The sequence below is a fragment of the Eutrigla gurnardus genome (assembly GCF_963514095.1).
Source record: "Eutrigla gurnardus genome assembly, chromosome: 2".
Classification (NCBI taxonomy): Eukaryota; Metazoa; Chordata; class Actinopteri; order Perciformes; family Triglidae; genus Eutrigla; species Eutrigla gurnardus.
The window spans coordinates 23,636,024-23,658,104 of NC_139916.1; the positions used below are offsets into that span (position 1 = coordinate 23,636,024).

At 41.9% G+C, this 22,081-nt stretch overlaps 1 protein-coding gene across 1 annotated transcript; it reads right to left on the bottom strand.

Annotated features, from left to right (window-relative positions):
- Positions 1 to 5,838: 5,838 nt before the first annotated feature.
- Positions 5,839 to 21,002, bottom strand: etnk2 (ethanolamine kinase 2). The gene is made up of 9 exons (XM_084036901.1): positions 20,617 to 21,002; positions 15,656 to 15,793; positions 15,436 to 15,557; positions 14,865 to 15,005; positions 12,306 to 12,448; positions 11,363 to 11,446; positions 11,114 to 11,274; positions 10,941 to 11,014; positions 5,839 to 10,418 (listed from the first exon to the last, which is right to left on the bottom strand). Exons 1-9 carry the CDS (start codon positions 20,761 to 20,763, stop codon positions 10,346 to 10,348), a joined length of 1,083 nt encoding a protein of 360 aa, XP_083893027.1. The 5' UTR covers positions 20,764 to 21,002; the 3' UTR covers positions 5,839 to 10,345.
- Positions 21,003 to 22,081: the final 1,079 nt, after the last annotated feature.

Consider the following 22,081-nt stretch of genomic DNA (forward strand, 5'->3'; position numbering starts at 1 on the left):
AGCTGGGGGGGGGGGGGGGGGGGGGGTAAATAAGGAAAATGGAGGTGAGGGATGAGAGGGGAGGATAGCTGAGGAGGAAGGGTGCTCTTTGTTGAACGGGGGCAAACGGGAGGGAGGGAGTCATCACTTAATGAGAAAATCGCCCCTCGGTGAGGTAAAAGTGAAGAGACGGGGCGGGAAAACATCACTCCCTTTGTAAATGACTTGTTTTTCAGTGAAACCTTGCCCCTCCACACACACACACACACACACACACACACACACATAAAGGCAAGCTCTTATCTTACTCATTTCCCTTCATAGACATGTCACCAGCTGCTTTGTTTCAGAATACAGAAGTCATATTGAAGTTATACTGTCGGAGGTTTATCGTTTAATCCCTTCTGCTTCTTGGTTTCCTCCCATGTTGACTTTTGGCAAACGAACTACACCAGAGGGCTTTATTCTTTGGAGGAAAGCTTCAATAGAATCACTGATTTCACCTGTTAGACAGCTGTAGAAGCAACAGGCTGTATGCGATCAGTAAGTCAGCACTGCCCCCTGCTGGGAGAGGCTGGTTATTACTCAGTAATAACACCTCAATAACAACACTTCACTTCTTTTCAGCGCTTTACTTTTGCACTTCCATAAAGATGGATAGTTTTAAAGAACTGGTTTAATTCAAAGCACCAGAGGCTGACCGCCCCCGACTTTAAGTTTGTGGTTCGTGCACCGAAAACACTGGATCCTACACTCCCCATAATGCAACTTAACACCGTTTTCGACCCTCCCGTCCTACTTTATAACATAAAGATTTTTACTCTCTACTCTCAAGCCGAGATAAACCCCAATGACATCATCAGGGTTATTTTTCAGACTTCTCCCCCCACAGAAGACATTAAACAGCTGTTTTCACGTCGTACTGCTCATGAAAACTAAACTGACCTTAAAGTCGAGCTGAAAATGTATTTCAATGAAACAGGATATGCAGGCGGGACTCGTTGGAAGGCATTTGATCACACGGTTGAATTGATTAGTTCACGGCCTTCTAGCTCTGCAGAGCAATAGTTGCAGATGGATGGTTGATAGATGGATGAATGTCAGGATATTATTGGTTGAAATAGGTTGGTACTAGCTGGTGTAAGCACATGTCATTTTATGTTTTCCAGGAAGAAAAAGATATATTGAATTTGATATAAAAATAGGAAGTATTTGTATATATTGTTAAATAGGTGCACAATATGGCCAGAAATGTGATCTAAAGGTTTTAAAAGGCATTTTTAATTTCTACTTGACATTAATGTGTAAATTGCCCTTTGATAAATTAAATTAGAATCAAATCAACAGCATTTTGGAATATAATTTGCTTTAAGATAACACAATATGTCTTTAAAGAGATGGTTTGAGTGTTTTGAAGTGGGGTCGTGGGGTATATTATGGATATTTATACTCATCAATAGTCAGTTTTGGAGAAGCAGACAGCAGTACCAGCACAGGTGCTGCTGCCCCCATTCATAGCAGTACACTGCTTTGTTGCCACCTACTGTACCCACTGACTCTGGACAATTACCTCATACAACCCCACTTCCAAACACCTGAACTGTCCCTTTAAGTCAGTCAATAACATGGCAGGTCTCAGTCGTTGCTTCACATACATGTGAACAAGTTCCAGTTGATTTGTATAGCACTTCATACACACAGGTAGATGTGGAAACACAGCATGAAGTCATTAAACATGCTATTTAAAAAGGATAGAAACAATTAGTAGGTGAGGGACCTCTCGCTGCACCGAATGATTCTCAACCAGAAATCATTTTTAAGAAGTTGCATCCCAGAGAATGTACAGTGAATTAACAATCTGACCCTCCTCTTCCTCGTCCTCCCACACTGTTCAGTTGAGCTGTGCTGTATATGCTGTATCTGTGTGTCTATCACTTCCCTCTCCATAGCATGGTGGGTTGACCTCAGCCTTACCTATTTTTTATACCTCTGTGTTTGCTTCTTTGAGTGTTACTTGATTGTTGTGTTGAGCACCTCCTATCTGTGTATCAGCTGTTTTGTTTTTTTGTTGTTGTTGTTTTTTTTTGGCTGCCACTTTTGAGACGCAGCCTCCCGCCGCACCGCAGACAATATCCACATACGATCTTCTATATATTCAATCTTGAAATATGACTTCAGGAATCGTCTTTTTCTTGGTACTAGTGCATCGGCCCTTGTTCTAAGATGTTCACATTCTGGTGATTTTTTTCTCGACTTTCCTGAAGCTGCACTGGAATTGTTTTAACGTCTGAAGGCTGAAAGTTAAAGCAAACAACGTTTTTTTGCGGAAATGCGGCATCCGTCATATGAATAGGCTAATCTTTTGTCATCTTATTTCATGTTTTATCGTCCCGTTCCACAGACATCTAACAGAGAGACACATCAAACCCAAAAATCACATGGGATGGGAAGTTGTTGTTTATTGGTGGGACGTTCTCTCTCACAGTGGCTATGACGGAGATGCGAGAGAAAATGTCTATTCGTGGTTATGAGGTGTTGACAGTGCCACACCAAGTGCAAGAAGTGGGAAGAGAAACAAAAGTTTTGGTTTGACTGAACTGCTGGTGAACTTCATGAGAACGCCGACACCAAAACCATCCCAAGTCCTCAGTACATTGCTGTGCTGATGATTGTTGATTGAATAAGTTAAACCACAAGCTTTGAAGTCCAAAGTAACCTGAAATTAACTGCAACTTAATTTGTAGTTGTATGTGACACATGCAAGAAAATATAATAATAAGTAATGACTGACTGAAGATAATGACTAGCTACTGCAAATTATCTTTTTAAAATTCTAAGTGAAGGCAGCGCTGGAGTTTTGAAGACTGCATGCAGCAGATGAGTACATCAAATACAATACTTCCCAAAATAAACATGCTACATCATCCTCAGTTTGTTTAGCTCATAGCATGTTGCTGTTAGCTTGGCTAGCAATGGATTCTTTTTGGTGTCTTTGTTCTCATCACTCAGTAACCACATTGACCAACAGGTCAATTCAACAAAAAATGTAGTGCACCTAAATAACACTGGGGTCAATCCACTTTGAGCTAACTGCAAGGGTGACAAATCAAAAAATGGCGGGAAAAGACACATTTCAGACATCGGGGGTGGGGCTTATCCTATACAATCAGGGCTGTGTAGAGTAGAGATGCTGGCTTATGTGCACAGACATGGATATCAGAGGAAAAGGTTTATCTTATTTTAGTGGAGACATGCTGAGGAGTCACCTGTCGTTACCCCTGCTGATGTAAATATAGAAAGAGACTTTATTTTGTTTATAAGAGCCTGTGTAATTTAAAGGTGTATGTTTCTCTATGTTTTCAGAGTTTTGTGTTGTTGTTTTTTTTTTTTTTTTTCTTGAAAGACAATAAATTGGTTGTGCTAATTATGTTTCTTCTGATCTTTAAAAAAAATGTGCGTGCACAAGTGCATGAGACAAGGTTGCGTAAATCTCGTCCCACATGCCTTGGTGCAGTTATTACTTTGCTGCGTGATTCAGGTCTCCCGGGGCAACGCACCACCTCAGCTCTTATCAGCTCATCCCTGCATTAAACGCATTACATCAGCATGACAGCGTCTTCTTCCATGTTTTATTTTTCCGCTGATATATCGCAGCTGGTGCATTAGCATCTCATGTAAACTGATTCACGACATTGGATAAGTCTTCAAGGTAATATTTCCCCTTTTCTCTTAACAGGAGATTTCTTAACGTGTCACCGTGGTAACCGCGCCCTCGTTTTGTTGTCTCACTGGAACTGTCGCACCCCAATGATCGCAGCTGTGGTTTGTGTTATTAGTGACACCGTGCCAGCAGTGTAATTGATGCCTTCATTCCTGTGGTGCAGCGTTGCCGAGGGCTCGACCCTGATCGTTTGGCTGATCCCTGAATTTTTCATCAAGCACAAACAGCGGCTCAAATTCCAATTTCCCCAGTACTTTGGCTTATGGCCAATACCTGTTAAATATTATAGCTATGTGCTTAAGACCCGCGTGTTAGCAGCGTTAGCCTTCGTGCGACTTGTAGGCTATGGTCTCCCAGGGCAGCGAGCGTGGCTGCACTCTTCACTTTCACATGGTGGAAGTTTGCTTCAGGGCTTTCTGACAGAAATCTCTTTTGGTTTAGGCAAAAAAAACTAAAAACAACAAAATAAAAACATATTTGGTTCAGTTAAACGTTGTGGTTTGGACTAAAATGATATCCTTTCGTGCAGAAAGCCTTTCAGTTTGGCATAAAAGAAGATTTAACTCTGTGAGGAAGGCAATGGTATGTTTCTAATGCATTTGTAACTATTGCTGTCGTAGCTATTATATGAACATTTGCAATGTATTATTTTAGACCAGGGAGATCAACGTGTTTTTTATTGGCCTCTCCTTGGATCGAACCATATTTCTCCTTGTCTTGTTCGGTTTCTGGCAGTGGACAACGTGCACGGGCCCTCTGACTCTGAAAGAGTGAGAGACTACTAAGAGAAAGAAATACTCAACACACATTTCAGACATCCTGGAAAGATTTTCAGTTATTTATGGGCAGATTCAAAGAAATGACAGATCGTGAAATAGTCATGATATTGAGTTTGTAATTGTAATGTAATTTAACGTATTCTGGATACCTTTAAAGAATGAAAATAACCTCCTTGTGAGGCGTTATTCTTTTATGCATTCTCAGTCATTTCTTTGAACAATGGTTTTTGCCCTCACGTTTAAATATTTCATCACTGATCACAATAAAAAAAAATATTCACAATTGAACACCCCTTTTATGATTTTTGTGTAAGTGTAAATGCCTAATGGCTAGGTCAGGATATATACGCCATGGTCACATAACTTCACAACACTTAGCTAAATTCGGACTGGTTGGCATGGCGACGTTTTGTAGTCCCATTTACCCACTTGTTAACTGAACTGCTTGACATGCCTCATTTGCATTCACGCCTTTTCTTCCGTAGAGTGGTCATGTCACCAAGTAATACATTTGCATAATATCTGCCAAGTGCTAGTTTAACACGCCCGGAAACATAAGTGTAGAGCTGAGTATGGAGTCGCTAATGGAAATGTTCTTTATGGACTTCCAAAGGAAGAGGAGTTGAAGAACTAGGCCAAAGTTCATCTTAATCACCATTATTCAGCAGTACAACTTCTGTTATCTGGTTATTGTAAGGGGCGGGGCATTTCTGACAAACATGCAAAGTGGTTGACCAATCACAATCAGAGCACACTGGGCTTATTTGTAGGGAGGGAGGCGGAGAAGAGCTGCTGCAGCAGAGCCAGGCTGGGGAAATAGTGTGTTAGCATTAAAGCATGTGAAGATGTTCCATTATACAAGTATGAACATGAAAAGGAGAAACAATAAGTCCTCTTTAAAGTGGGCAGTTTAGACATGAACACAAATAGTGACTTTTAGACAAAGGTTGAGGAATCACATACGGATAAAAGTATCAAAACCACCTCAAACAACATCTTTTTTTAATTTACCACCCCCCCCCCCCCCCCCCCCCCCACCTTTTTACAAACCCGACAACATATCCAATGTGCTACCTAGGCATAAATATGTATTTCTTCCCCTTTAAAATGTATTTGGTTTATTTCTTGAATGGCAGCTAAATTAAATAAATGGGTGACGTGTGAGCGGAACAAGGTAGATGAAATCCTGTGCGTTTTGGCAGGATGTCCTACAAGTTTTCTTCTTCCTTCCTCCTGTTGAGGCCAAATCACCAGTTCAGCTGGCAGGACAAAAACAGGAAGTCAAAGGAAGAAAAGTCATATATTGGTCGTTTGACAGATTCCCACAACTTCTGAGAGCAGACAAATTAAAAGGACGCATTTCTTTTTAATTGTATTTATTTAATTATTTTACACATTTTAATGGAAATGTTTACCGACAGCTGTTAAATAATTTCTCTCACCACTCCTACAGAGTGGTGAAGGATCACTGTACAGTAAGCTTTTCACAGTATTTCTTACAGTATTTACATCCTCCATCTCCGCTGGCAGCACACTCCTTTAGCAGTGGATTTACAAATTCACGCCTGCAAGCTAAGCACTGGGCCCCTTTTAGACAGCGCCGAAAGCAATTTACAAAAAGTAAATATCAGCATACAAAGGAAAACATAATCAGTTATCTGTACAGTGTTTCTTAAAATTAAGTTAGTACGGCCACATACAAAAAAAACAAAAAAACAACTAAAATAAACTGCAATGCAAACCCTCTCAAGAGAACTATTTGGGTATGAGAATACAAAATGGAGTGAAAAGCAATGTTAGATTAACTCAATAAATAAACCCTGTTTAAAACAGCTTTAAAACACCATAAAGGCCAAACACAAAGACATTCAATCTCCTCGTTTGGCTCATTCCCCCTTACCCAGTGTCTGTGTGTGTAATGTAATCAGAAAAGTCTCAACAAAGTCATCTGTGACAAGTAAAACTTCCTTAAGATACTTTATTTAAGCATTTATACTTATAGTTCTCAATGTTTTCATTCTATGGTATGTAAAGTGACAGCAAAAAAAAAGGTCAACTTGGTTGTAAGTGTCGTCAACAGTGCAAAACATTTAGCCAACTTCTATCATCTATCTCAGTCTCTTGAGCAAGTGGAGCAAGAGGAACACTTTGAAAGATATTTCTAGTTTTGTGTATAAGCAACTGATGCAAGAGATCAAGAACACGAGAAATCCTTCATAATTTCAGATTTTGTTTCCTAGCTTTTTGTTGGACAACAGAAGACCACGTGATGCAATTGAAAGCTCTCGAATAAGCTAGTAAGTGAACCTTGAGTTTTAATCTTGGTTCTTAGATGTGAGTAGTTATCCTGTGCTAGTTGGTATATATACTGAACATGGGCGTGGTTTAATTCCTCTGTGACATCACTGTTGGGTATGATTTACACAGCTTTGTACGTTTTGATTTGTGTTGTTGGCGGCCACATTTGATGGCGGATCGTGCCTTTAACATCCTATACAGTAACGGGTGTTCATGATTTTTCAGTGCAAGAATAAACTGTGACTTCAGTAACACCAACGCTACACAACACAGTGGGTAAGGTGACCCCCCCCCCCCCCGATTTTAGCTCAACCTTAATTATGTGCGGAATGTGTTTTCAGTTCAAGCCCACATGAACTCGAGCCTTTACCATCACTGACTGCCAGAGTGTTGGATTTAATTCAAAACTAAATAAACCTGCCCGACTTTTCTCTTCCAAAAACCCAAACTGTGTCAACAGCTGAGTACCACTCGGCTCCAGTGTCCTCGGTTAAGTGAATGGAGAAAGTAATTCAGTGCAAACACCCTTTTGATCTGGGCTGAATTCCTATCAGGATATTAGGATTGGGCATTCAAGCAGCAAAAATCACTAATTTGGTCTTTGTCTGCACATCTACTAAACAGATTACTCCACTATTAGTCCTCCAAAGTAGGAGCCTCTCGATTATCTCAAATGAAAAATGTGACATGGGGGATTTTCCCAGACAATTCCGACAGTAGCGTGTGCTCCCAAATATGTGCCTTCATTTCAGTACTGGGTCATTCATAAACCCTTAAAGGAGCTATAATTCACATACAGATGGCTCCGATCACCAAGGATAAGTGCCACCGACTCATTTTGAATATAAATGCGATCTCTCTTGAAAACATTAGGCTGTCATGACTGGAAACCATTAGCATCAGTTAGTTAATGTCTCATCTGCTGGTCTGAAGGGCTGCTGCTCACTTGGTAAATTATTTAGCCAATCAGTTACATGAGACCAACAGTGGAGGACAAAGGTCCGGGCTCAGTGTCTCCCCCTGATGGACATCCTGATGTGTGTGTGGGTGACAGAGAGGGCACGTCGTGTGCTTATGTTCATTAGGAAGTGTTTGTGCTGAATCGAGAGTTGACTAAGAGGCCGGTCAGTGTCGACGTATCAGCATGTTTCAAAACACAACTATAGGACAGAGACCTTTTTAAAGTCCATGCAGAATTGAATATGGGACCAATGAAAGGAAAGGAAAGACCAATTCAGTGGCTGCATCCTTGGTGGACGTTGACAAGAAAGAGTATCGAGGAGGTAACCAACGTTGTATGATTTAAATGGAGCCAGGGATCAGGAGGCTGCGTTTGAAGGAGTCTTCGGAATGGGACAGCCTTGCTGCGATGCTGCCTTCATATGCAGCCTCCGAAGGATGTGGCTACTGAATTGGGACACAACTAATGTCTCGTAAAATCTTCTTAGAAATGCCCTTTAACTGTGAGCGGCCAGACTGAGAACAAAGGACAACAGGAAAATAATGATGATTTGACACATGACATCGGTATACGGGCCGTGGTTAGTAGCACTCAGCCTGTGAAAACAGTGGAGGACGACTATGAAAATAATTATAAGATGCAGCCTAGACTCATGTGACATCACAAGAGTAAATTCAGCTTGGGTTTGGAAACTACAAACGTCAAGTTTGAACGACGCAATTGAGTTGCATTGTGGGAAGTGCAGGATCCAGTGTTTTTGCTGTTGGACCCATACTGGGGACTAGAAGACACCTCCGCCTCTACTGCTTCAGCCTTGACTGCTCTTCTAAACCTTTTCCCACGTCTGAGAGATGAGATGAGGAATCGCCGGAGTACAAAGACCGACAAGATATGTACAGTACCATTAGAGTATTAACCTGTGAGTCGTGATGCTTTGTTAAGAGTACTCAGAGGATTTGAACTTTACACTATAACGCTGTTGGACTCAGACAGTTTAAAACAAAAGTGATGATGCAGCTGAACCAGACTTGTCATCTTTTTAGTCCAAGTTATACCCACAACATGCGTTGGAAGCATCTGATGTAGCTTGGAGCCGCTAGCCTCCAGCACAGATGAGCAGCGGGCTAAAGAGCCGTTAAGGTCACTTCTGTCTAAACGGGTGGTGATGGGTCAAACAAACACAGGCTATTCACCCAGGGGACCGGTGTTCAAGTCTTGTTATGGAACATACCTATATATTCTAACCCAAACCTTGATCATTTATCTAACTCTTAACTAGTGGTTTTGTTGTCCAAACAACGTGTGACAATGGAAAATGGATTTCAGAGTGTGTGGGGCTGAGAGCGGTCTCCGATGTTAGGATGTGGAATGGCTGCTACTGCCTCAATCTAAGACACAGGAGGGCATAAAAGAGGGGAGGAGGGGTTTGCAGGGGCGACGGAGGTTGTGATTTTCCAAGAGGTCTGGAAAGTTGAAATGGAAAGTTCCACGGACCTGCTGCATCCATAAAAGTCAAGTAGGTGGAAAACACACACAGAGAGTGACGCTTGCACAGGTCCCCTCTTTTTACCCAACATCCTCCTCCAGCTTCGTATCACCTCCCAGCTCAACACAAAGCATCAAGCAACCCAAACCAAAGAGTTGTTTCCCCTGAGATGTTAAATAATCCATGCCTTCACATAAATAAATAAAATGCACATTTAGCTACTCTCTATCACCAATTGCTAGAACACAATAGTGATGCGACCTACAGCCAGTCCATGAAGAAGCTTTTTCATTTGCTCCTCCACCTCCTCAGTGTCCTGGTCCTTCCAGGGGAAAAGTCCACTCACACAGAGAAGTTTTTACATTTCTAGCAGCAGCGGCAGCAGTTTGCTACGAGGAAATGACAGAAGCTCAAACTGCTACAGAAAAAAAAAAATCAACAGTACCGCCTACAGTGTTAAATGCACAGGTGATCTCTGGGAAGTGTAGTGCAGAAATGCAGCAGCTACAAGCACTTAGCATCAAAGATGGAGGAAGGATCAAATCAGAACTTAATGGTGTTAAAATATCTGCAGAGAGGAGGAGGAGGAATGGTCTCAGCACACACCACATGAAACCCCTCTGTAGTTCTAACTAGAACAAGGCCATGGCAGAACAAACTGTCAGTGTCAACATCAAACCCTCTTTAACAATCTCGTCTCTCTTCCGACCGTCATTCCCAGCGTTGAGGAACATTCCCGTGCCAGAGTAACAGACATAAAACAGGTTTTAAGTCTCTACCCTAAACTCAGACTGCTGTGCTCACTACGCCTTGTTCATTTGGCCAAAGAGGGAGAGCAAGACGTTGGGTCTGCCGAGGTAAATTAAGAACACAAACATACACAAGCGTAGACTCACACACACAACCCATGGAAGTTTTATCATTCTTGGGCTAGCTAGAGCGGCGACAGAGCGAAGTTGGAGCAATGAAAAAGTAACTGCGCTTGTTGCAGAAAAGGATGCCGAGGTAGACCAAGCATTGGTCCGTCAACAGCTGGCTCGCAGAGAAGCGTTCTCAGCATGAAACCTGTTACACTCTCCCGCCTCGTCTTCTCTCCGCAGTCTGTCTTTCTCCGTCGCCTCTCATTCTGGGATCTGCAGGGCCATTACCGCAGGTTTGGTCTGGAAGTACTGGTTGAAGCGTAGCACAGCGTACCTGCAAGACAGGAGAGCGAAGAGGTCGCGATTTATTGAAACAAGATAGATGTGATCATTTCCAAAATTTGTCTTTTTCTAACAAAACATTCCGTTTCAATCCATATTTGTTAGCGTTTATCTATTTAAAAAAACATTTGAGCACTTGGTCACTTTGATTTAATTATTCTCACAGTGAAAACGGTAAGATGCTTCCTAATTGATGTGGTTTAAATAAAGCCCTTTATTCTAACATGTTCACACTTCACACTAACACTTCATTAGGTCTACTTCCTCCCTGTGAACCACTAGGGGAGGCACACCTGCCGTCCTGTGTGTTACAGGTGTGTGAGCAGGAAGTGTGAACTGGTATGGAGGCTAACCAAAGAACTGAAGAGACTTGGTTTGTGGTTTCAGTGTTTCATAATGCTCCGTTTAACCCACACGGACAGATTGCTTTCAGACACGGAGTCCGACCTATCACTTATGTAATATCCTCCAAACACAGCTCCGAAGCCGTCCACACACTCACACGGCAACTTACCCGAGGAAGTCAAAATCGATGGAGGAGTATTTGGCCTGGATGAGTGCCCAGAAGCCCCAAAAGAAGTGAGAAGCCTTCAGAGAGACAAATCAGATATCAGGTGAAATAGAGTAACATGAGACGCTGTGGGTGTGCGAGGGTGTGCGTTTTGTTTCCAGCGTATCCCTCCTCACCAGAGCAAACTTGTTGACCTGTACGTAGAGCGTCTCCAGCTCTCGTGGGCTGACCTCCTCTGTTTTCTTGGTGAAGAGTTTGTACGCCTGCAGGTACACTTTGAGCCAGTCCATCTGCATCTCCCGACTGGGATACAGCCCATAGTCCAGCTCCGCCATTCCTGACCACACACAGTTGTAGAATAAGTCGTGCTTTGTGGTGAGTGTGTTAATAGTTGTTGTTGTAACCACACAAGAGGCTCGACAAACCTGCAAATTCATTGAAGTGGTTGCCAATGTCGAAGGCCTGGTAGTTGTAGCTGGAGTATTCATAGTCTATGAAACGGACGTGACCTGAGACACAAAGAGGACACGCTAAGTAATGTATAATGTTAGGTGTGTCGTGGTGCGCCTGCTCACCAACATTCAGACTATGGCAGAGGATGACAATCAGACTGGCACCATTTAAGTTAAAGATGCAGTGTTTCAGCTGGTAACGTTGTGCAAGTCAGAGTAAAAAATTAAATAAAATAAAAAAACATGAAACAAAACATTCTGCAATCACTCATCTATTCCACTCCCATAATGCATGCATGGTTTAGGAGGTTTTGGAAGTAGGAGAAGGTCTGTGTTTGGAAGTGTCATCCCCCCCCCATGGGAGTCCCTAAAAACATGTCTCATCAGCTCGTTTCACCACTTTCTGGATGAGCCAGCAAAAACAGAACTTGGAAGAGTTGTTTATTAATCTAATATTTGCCTAAAGCCAAGTTTGTACCTGAACGAGACCTCGCATCTTTAAAAAGAGATGAGTTTTTATTTATTTTCTGATCACTATTTACTAGATAGATTTGCCATGGCTGTAACTGCTAAAACATATGGACCTATAGATGGAAAGAAGAACAAGACAAATATACTCAGATACTAATAGTATATAATAGTATTTTCTGTAAGTCTTCAAACTTGTCATGCATCTGATCTCATTCTGTGCATTTATTATTTAGCTAGTTTGCCTTAATTTCCAAGCTTTGAAAATCAAACTAATCTTGCTTTTCCACTCCATATTCCCAAAATATTTCAGGATTACAAACGGGCCGAGACGTTCCCGGAGCTCGCCGAAGCTTACAAAGCCACGCCAATCTAACTGATTACGTTTTCAAGGAGTCCCTTTCCCCGACAGCAAACTCCATTCCACAGGAAACACTGAGGTGCTCACCTTCTTTGTTGTTGTAGATGATGTTCTTGCAGAGCAGGTCATTGTGGCAGAGCACCACAGGGGAGCCCAGCGTGGAGAGATGCTCCTTCATCCACGCCATCTCCTGCTCCAGCACCGCCTTGCTGGGAACCTCCTGCTGGATTCTGGACAGGGAGCATAGAGATGGGGGCAACGACACTGGTTATGTTTTCACCTTGTGAGCCTGTGTGAGAGTCATCATGACAATTACTTATTAGTTATTACTGACCAAAAGAAACATGTGTTTCCTTGCTTTGGGATCATCATCACAAAGTGGGAATATATGTTAAGTGGAAACAACTGGGACCGACATGCACAAACAGCACACAGGCTCAGTGGGGCTCTGGCCTGCTGGCTCATGGGATCTCGGTTACAGATAAACAAGCTGTCAGTGGACGCTAGTGGTGCTGTAGGGTCACTATGGCAACACTGCTTTGTCTCTATGTCGTTTCAGATGTGATTATAGACGTATGAATTGTAGGGCTGGGTTAAAATAATCCTGCAAGAATCCGTGTGATGAGCAACTAGAATCTCACATCAGAAACGTTCAGAAATGAACTGATTCATAACTGAAAGTGAAGCAGCGAGTGGATCGACAGATGCTGACTTCAAAACATGCTCAGAGAATTTAGAAACATTTAAATGGAAAACACGGAATTTGGGAAAAAATAAAACAGAATCTGGAAAAAATGTAAACAGATTTCATAGGGCCCTAACTACTAGTAGTAGTGAACCAAAACATATGAGATATGTTAACCTATTGAAGGTTGTTCTGTCTCTATCCCAGGCTGCTGCTCAGATCGTTCAGATTGCGTCATGTCCTTTCACTACATTCCCTGTTACAGTACTTAATACTTGACTTCCGTACAGATACAAATAAGATAGAATGTAAGCCTGACAGGCTGTTGGTCATGTTTAATAAAAAGTACATTCATGTTACTGCTTTGGTGTCAGTTCTTAATGTAAACATTAATAATTTTAATAATGCACTAGGTTAGAGGGTTCCTTGTACAATTTACAGCATTAGTTCTATGAGAATCTACTTCACATACAAGCAAAATTGGTATTGTAACTGAAATATCCCTAATCAAATCCATATTGAATCGAATCAGAGGTTAAATCTAATTCGGACCTTGTGAATCGGAATCACTCGATTCGGGAAATCAGTGGCGATACCCAGCGTTAATGATTTGTGATTCATCAGTCCCGGTGACATGACGCACATTGAAGGTGTTACAATCGGCTAGTGGAGAAAGGGTCAAGTCCCAGTTAGCGTCTCAGCCAACCAGACTGCTGTGCTGCGCAGAGACCCCTGTGCTAACTGTAATGGGCTTACGGGGCTTAATCCACTGTCAGACTGATAGGCTGGGAAGAAGGCTGCGTCACACACACCATCCTGTACCACACTGGGATATTACACTGATCTCTGCCAATGCTTTGAAAAAGCCCGTTGACATCTGGGCCTCCACAGTCCGCTTCAGACCGCAGAGCAACAAGTGTGTGGTGTCCAGGATCAGGACACCCTTGCTGTCTCTGTTACCAGGGAAGAGAGCAAAGTGACCCGATACCCTGAGCAGAGCAAACATCTGCTGGCCTACTGCATGCCTCAGACTCCATAATCCAGTCGGCTATTATTGTTACAGTTATATAAGCCACATGCTGGATTTAATCTTATAGCCATCAGAACAAAGATATCAGCTGTGACTGGGCAGGTTATGAAATGCTCTAACTTTGTCGGCTCAGTGGGTCCAGTGCCAAGATAAAAACCTGGTCTTTGGCCCCAAAAATAGGCTTTGCATTGTGGTTATTTATTATAGACTATTTGATTACCAGAAGCATGCTCTATATAGAATTACCTGTAATGGGATAGAAGGGTTAACCCTAATCCTTTTGTTATAGTGCCCAGACTAATTTACAGTATCTTCTGTCAGAAGCAGTCTGATTTCTAAATCACAGCAGCTATTATATTCTATGCTTAGCCATAACTTCATAAACAGTACAGGTTAAATACTTGTTCAGGGTTGCTATAATCTCATACAACTGTCATTGAGCTACATTGTATCCAGTATTTTACACTGTAATGTACTAATGTACCTTTGTTATTCTAAATACTCAAATTAAATCTTTTACATATTGGTGAGCTTAAGTGTCATTTTGAATGCTTGAATGGTGCTGACCAAAAACTGCATAAAAAAAAAAAAAAAACATGCTAATGTGGTGAAAATGGTTGGTGGTGCTTTTGAAAATGAGGCTATCTTGTAGTACCTCGGTAGCACCCTCACATTCCCTGTCTCTGTACCTACATTATTTACATTTCTACCTATAAAATTAAACATTTTCTACCTAGAAAATTAAAAAGGATGACTCGTTACATCCTGGTGAAAAAGTACTTGATAAAACTACTTCTGAGTTCTCTCAGATGAAATCAGGCTTAGGGAAACTTGACTCCGTCCTCATAACTTATGTAAACTGCAAATCAAGCTGTGCTCCAGGAGCCATTTGCATCATTGCATCATCAGTGACTGAGAAGCCAGATCTCACCGAACGTTGGATGCTTGGTCGGTGAACTCGGTGGCCACAAGGGAGAAGTATTTTCGCATCTTGATCCAGAGGTTGGGTTTTGGGATGCAGCCGTTGTGTGCATGGATGGCATGGATACGAGCCATCTCCCTCGCTATCAGTCTGCGAGGAGACAAAAAGATAAGTAGGGTTATCAGTGTGGCTGGAACTCAACACCACTATCCTGCATTAGTCTCCAGTTACAAAGAAACTTGAGTGAATATGTAACACACACAGAGCTGATATAAACATATATAAAAAAACAGATTGATTGCTTGGGGCACGTAATAAAGTGTCATGTGCAACTCCTCTGCTTCCAAACATGTGCTTGTTTTTGCAATATCGATATGGTGTGCCAACCATCATTTGCATGCGACTCGCATCTTCCTTTGCCTCTTTCCTGTGATGCGTCGAGGCATTTCTGCATTGTTAAATTGTTTCTGTCTGTATGTAGAAACCTACGAGGATTCTGTGATCAACAGCACAACGCTACCATGTCTGATTTAGGTCAGTAAAAATCCCCATTAGTCCCATGACTCCACCCTGTTCCGACCTGAGCAGGGAAGGATCCCTGACGTCCTGCGTCCCAAGAGCGTCCCCCTGGATGAACTCGTAGCAGATGCCGTTCTGAAAGGTGCAGTAGAGGTGAGGAGCACACCCGTTAGCATGTAGCACCTAGAGGAGAGAGAAAAAATATGCAACACATAAAAATTAGATGAGAGAAGCTATTGAGGCATTTAAATTCACAGGAGAGCACGATGTCTTTACGCAACCTGAAAGCTTTTGAGCTCATTGTCTCTGTCCACAATCAGCTCCGTCTTGTTCCCATACACTCGGACCAGGACCACGTCCTCTGGACTGTCCTCGACGTAGCAGCCCACCAGCTTGTTGGTGGTTCCATCAGTGAAGAGCTGGAAGAGGAAGAAGAGAAAAGATATGACTCTACAGCACCCTGTTGGTTCCCAACAACTTCTTGACTTCCTCCTCTAAAGCTATCAGTCGTCTTCAGGTCCGGAGCAGCAGTGCAGACACCATGCAGCTCTGAACGACACGAGATAAATGTTCTCACGGAGCATGATTTTTAACCGAATCCTGTCACATGTACCTTCATACCACAGAAACTTGCATCAATGCAACAGTTTTTTAGTCCTTAGTTTTAAATGCAATTCAAAATGTAAATCTTATTTGACATTGAATAATTTAAAAACTAATTATAAGTGTAAACTCTTGATTGATGTCCTATAGTTGTGCCATTGCCTTAGAGCGGAGAAAACAACACATTCATTCGCCTACAAGCAACATCAGAAACATTTCAACCTGCGACCTTAAGTATGGCCAGTGTTTCTCCTATATTCTTGCACCGCTGCTAAAATTTCACACAATCATTAATATCCTCTGCTCTCGTGTTGTGTGTGGGGGAGATTCTCCACACACACACACAGACAGGTGAAGTGAAGGTAATGAAGTTAATGTTGGAAGCCTTTACAAACAGGCTCGGTAGTGACGACACGCTAACGTGCCGACAGATTCAGTGTTTTAAGCTGAACTACACCAGACAGTATTACGTTAAAACAGATCCTCATCGTTCTCCGGCCTGCAACCAGATTTTAAAAAGTGTCCTATTTTCTTTTTACAAATTCATCTAATTTATGATGCTGTGAAGAGTGGTTCATGTGAATTTAAATAAGGGACTCATAATACATATTTGGAAAAGCAACATTTAAAGAAACTGTAAAAAATTAAATTTGAGAAAATAATTTAGTGAGGTGGTAGAATAAGATGCTGCAACATGTTGGTTAAAAATAAACTACCGCAATATGTCTCATCATTGACAATAAGACTGTTTACATTATGAACTGTCACAATGTTTACTGCATCAGAGGGTCAGGCCGGTATCCGGTTTCACCGGTTCGGTGTACGGTGCTAAACCGGTTTAATTTATGCACAAACCGGTTGAACCAGCATTTGTCCTTATGACACGTTCTGGAAAATTAAACACATCAGCGACCTGTGCCGACATCATGGCACTAAATCCAACGTGTCTTTCATAAGTAATAAGCAGCAAAAATGACAAGTGATTCAAATAAAATTTTATTCATAAACGGATCAGCAAATGTCCATCGTGCGCAAAAGGCCGTCATGACAGCGATCAGATTTCAGTCAACATGGGAGGGGGGAGATGCGCGCGTCGTACCTTCTGTTTGTTTACATCGACATTTTGAAGACGTGTTACTAGGCAACGCGCCACCGGAGCATTAACGAGCTGAGAACTTAGATCCAAAGAAGATAAAAAAGCCGCTAGTTGCCCGTTGTTAAAATAATTTTTCCGTAAACGAATAAATTCACCCAAGGAGGAGATCGGAGACATAAGTAAAGTCGACGTCTGACTTTAATCTTGATCAAGAGGAGCAGTTACAATGCAACAACGTGTGAGGATGCTACAGAGAAAGTGCTCAAATCATTGTTGTGACTTGAGTCTTTTAAAAGGCACAGGAGATAACGCGTCATTGAAAACATGTAATACAAGACATCATGTGCACAGGGCCCCTGATAACGGTTAGCTGTTCTGCAGGATAGCTTTAGGCCCTGTTTAGGTCATCAGTGGAAATACTAAAGTCATTAAAACGCTAAAATCATGTGGTCTCCTTTCTGTGATTGAGGCGCAATCTTCTGTGTAAAAAGACCAACGTATCACTCGGGAGGGTCTGCTATGGCAAGTGCTTAGTGGGAAAGGTCGGTATAACCGGTACGGTCTAGTCTTTGGCTAAGTATCAGACCGGTTTGAAAATGTTTAAGTCAACACGTTAAGTCAAACTCCTCTTCTAAAATGAAGAGTAAGCAAAACGCCTAAAGCTAGGCCTTAAATATCTGAGTGACAACATCACTCCAGTGGCAACCAGTGGGCCGGTCCACCCCCCCGCCGCGAACACAATAACAACATACACACTGATCTGCATCTCCCCCGGGCCCAGACGCTCACTCACGCATATCTGGCATTCCGCACGTGGCTGACCACAAAGATGGGCGTGCAGGCATCCCTGTTATGACCGTACATACACAAGCATACGCGCCTTTGCTACCACATGACTGATCCCTTCTACCCGCCACACAATACGCTGCTAAGACCGGTGATCAATACATCGACAGACAGCGATAAGCTTGGACCCAGACAGAGGTAAACATTCAGCCATATACTGCCTGATGCTCTATTTTTTTGAACGAGTCTACGCTTCTGTGGTGTAACTGCAAGGCCTCTGAGGTGAACTTTCTTTGGCAGAAGAAGAATCATCATCAAGGTTGGAAGAGGAGACTGTTGCTCTGTTGCTCTTGGCACACTCCACTGTTTTCCGGATCTCAGTGTGTGCGAAGTGGACGTTGTGTATTTACAGTAAAAGTCTTCCTGTCCAGGTGGCGGGGGCTAATCAGGTGTTTCTGTCAACACTGCTGCCCTGCTGCTCGCCGCCACATTCAGAGCTTCCCGCCGCCATCAAAACAAAGAGTCCCGCTGCTCGAGAACATCCTTCCCAACTTTTATTTTTTTTTACATTAATCCCACACTCTCCTCACTCCACTCTCTGCTGTGACCTGGTTTGTGAACATGTTGCCAGTTGTGCAGCTGTAAAGCCTGTTTGGGTGGTGGTCACTGAGAAAAGCTTTGCTGGTCTGGACTGAGGTTGAGGAAAACACGTCCTCGGCTGCAGGTGTGTGTGGATGGGTTGGGTATCAAATCCAGAGAGATTAGCCAGCAGGTTGTAAACACTTGGTTGGCTTTAACTGTGTTCAAACTGAGCCACTGGAGAGTTAATGCAGTAAATGGTGTAATCGAGGCACTGTCAAAGACTTTGACCTGGCCACGACAGTAATTTTTACAAGAAATCAATCAAGCATTTTCCTTTCACTTTGTCTCAAAAATGGATTGCCGTTAGCTTGCAGTGATTATGTTTCATAGTGAATTTTTTTGGTTTGGTATGCAACATTCTTGTGGTACGCCCTATGACCCAAACAGCTTTTGGTTTAACCCTAATACTCATACACACAGAAGCCCCAGTTTAGTTGATAAAGCTCAATGGACCAAGGCCACCCCTAATATCCACAATTTGGAGATCATATAGGGACTGGGTATCATTTTAAAAAGTATGATGCCAGTACCAATACCAGCACGCTTAAAGTGATACCGATGCCAGTACTTCATGCGGTAACCATCATGTGAATGGAAGGACTCATACAGCAGTAATTGCTGATGGTGCAGTCCCCACCAAACAAATAAATAATAAAATGATAAATGTTTCTCCCTGTCTGATATTAAACCGAGTAAAATATTCAATAAAAGATGTTACTGATGGTAGAATGCTGACCATGAGTTAATATGCTATTTAAAGTTAATATGGATTTGACAACACAAGGTTGCACACATCCTTCATGCTACAAACGCATAGAACATACAAATAAATATGTACTATATACATGTATATACACACCCATCCAGGTATACACACTGAAAGTATGTACGGTATAATGAACTGCGTAAGCCTCTCATATGTTTAACCATTAAATCAAATTTGTTTGGGTTTTGGGCTGCTGGTTGGAGGAAGCAAGACACGCAGGCTCAAGGAAATAAAGAAAGTTCTTTTTTCCATGCTGAAGCTCCATCTCAGAGCGGAAATACTCAACTTTGGGTTTGCGTACCACAGTGCCAATTTTGTAATACTTTTCTAATAAAATACATTTATTTGTTTTTTTTATTCAATACTTTTAATGCAAACAAGGTGCAAAATAGAATAACCCACCCGCCGATTTAAAGTTTGTAAATTTATTCCTTTCATCTTACAAAAGTGGCCGCCAGGCGAAGCAGGTTGAGTGTTCCTGCTCTGATCTCCTTTCTGCTCCAGTCAACGACAATTCATGAATAATGCAACTAGAAACAGCTCCAATTTTAAGTTAGGTTATAAACGTTAATTAATACACCTTCACTTTCATGTAGTAAATAACCTAAACCTATGGTACTATGAGCGTAATGCTATATACTCACAGTATATGACAGGCCTGTTACACCCCTACTGCCACTAGGCAGTAGCTGTAGACACAGTTGCAGTACACTGAATTGGAATTAAGCATATTAGTATATTATCTGTGTCCAGCCCCACCTCAACAGCTGTATGTTAATGTTTCTATTACTACTGAATTAATACATTTAGTCACACACACATAAAAAAATAATTTGACAAGAGAGCAACGAGATATATTAAAGTAACAAGGCTGAATCTCAGTTCAACAAAACAGTCTTCGTAAAGAGTCGGCCCCACCACATTTATCACTCAACCCTGACTACTACGTCATTGACACACAGCTGACGACGAAGGTGGCTTTCGTGCTATATTTGGTGCTATGTGTTGTGTAAAATTTGGATTTTACAAGTTACAAATGTACAAGTACCCTTCTGGCCTTTGGTCTAACTTACTCACTTACGTTAGTTTGCTAGCTTAGAGTTCAGGAGCGTCTTGCTAGTTCAGCAAACGTTTCCATGTTATTCCAACTATATTACAACATGATATAAAACATGAGGCGTCTTCATTCACCGTTGAGGACTGGAGTGGAGATGATTTACGTGAGATAATTTAACGTGATAATGTCTCCAGGGCCCTGCACCTGGCTGCCTGGTGATGCTGCGGAGCTGTCAATCTTAACCTAGCCTAGCATACACCGCGCAGCTAGCTAGCTTAGCGGATAAGATTACCTTGGTCTTGACGAGGCTCGTCTCCCACGCCGGTCTCAGCTCCTTAATGAGCCTCATCGCCCCCTCCGTCACATTGTGTTCCTCCACGAAAACGGGGATTTTTCTAATGACCGGCGACCCGACTGGCACATGTATCTGCGTCTCCATAACTGCAGTCGTTTATCTAAAACGTTAATCTCCGAGCCCTTCACAGATGTGTCTAGAGCTTGCAGCATACAAGTGCTGCTCGGCTTTGTCAGTAGCTAAACGTTGACGCGTTTCAGTGAATTAATAACGTTTTGCTTGAGATATTTATCTTGATTGGTTGCTGTTGCGGTAACGATGCATTAAAAGCAGCGAAGACGTGGGACCAAACTGCCGGGTGTGGATGCCAGTCACCGGTTTTCTTGGAAGCAGTCAACCAACTGTACCATTTCCTCCTACTTGGCCCCGCCTACCCGGGATCATCCGATTGTACCGCCGGTACAGCCGAGCACGCCCATTATCTCCGAGTGCGTCCGAGCGGAGCCGAGTTCAGCCGAATGGAAAGAAGCGTGAAATGCTGCTGGCTTTCTAAGAAGACAGAATTAGACTTTAATTTACTGCATAACTTATGTTTGTTTGGGTTTTTGTTGTTTTTTCTTTACGTATTACTGCAGTTGAAAGGCCTACTGTCATATGAGGACAAGGTCAATGCTGTTTCTCTGCAGTAATGAGTGTGTTCAGATCAAAGTGTGTTTTCAGAAGATAGTTAATGTACTACTATAACTACTATATAAGTATCATAGTGGACATACATATATCGGTCTGTTATTCAACTATAAAATCAAAGTGTACAGAGATAAGATAAAATCTATACATTCCAAAGGCAAAACATTATTCCAGCAGAACAAGAGATGAGGTAATGACACAAAAAAGAGCAATGAAAATACAATTTTACACAATAGATTAATAGAATAATCATGATTTCAAAATAAACAAAGGTATTTTGAAGAAAGAGATGAATATTTTTTTTACTATAGTTTGACTATTGTTGTGTAATTTGTGCATGGGAATGATCAGCAACCTCCACCAAGGCAGTAACAACTCTCAGTCAAGTGGTGGCAGTAGAGTAATAAAAATAGCTTTGCTCATCAGCACAAACCGAGGAACAGGTTACACCGAAGGTTTACTCCGAGTTATGATTAGTACTTTAGAGAATATTGTAGCTTTCAGCTTTTATCAACTGCCTCAAGTTGATGAGTTCATTCATGTACAGTCAAGTCCAGTCAGTTTATTTCTATAACACATTTCAAAACAAGTGTTGACCTAAATACTAATACTTCACTACAGCTAGACATTTAAAAGTCATATTGATAACATTTTTATTTAAATGAATAATTTGAAAAAAATATCCAAAGAGTATGAAAGTATAATTTATTTTGAAAAAAAAATGTTTTGATTGTGAATTAATGATTTTAAAAAATGTTGATGGGTCCAAAATGAA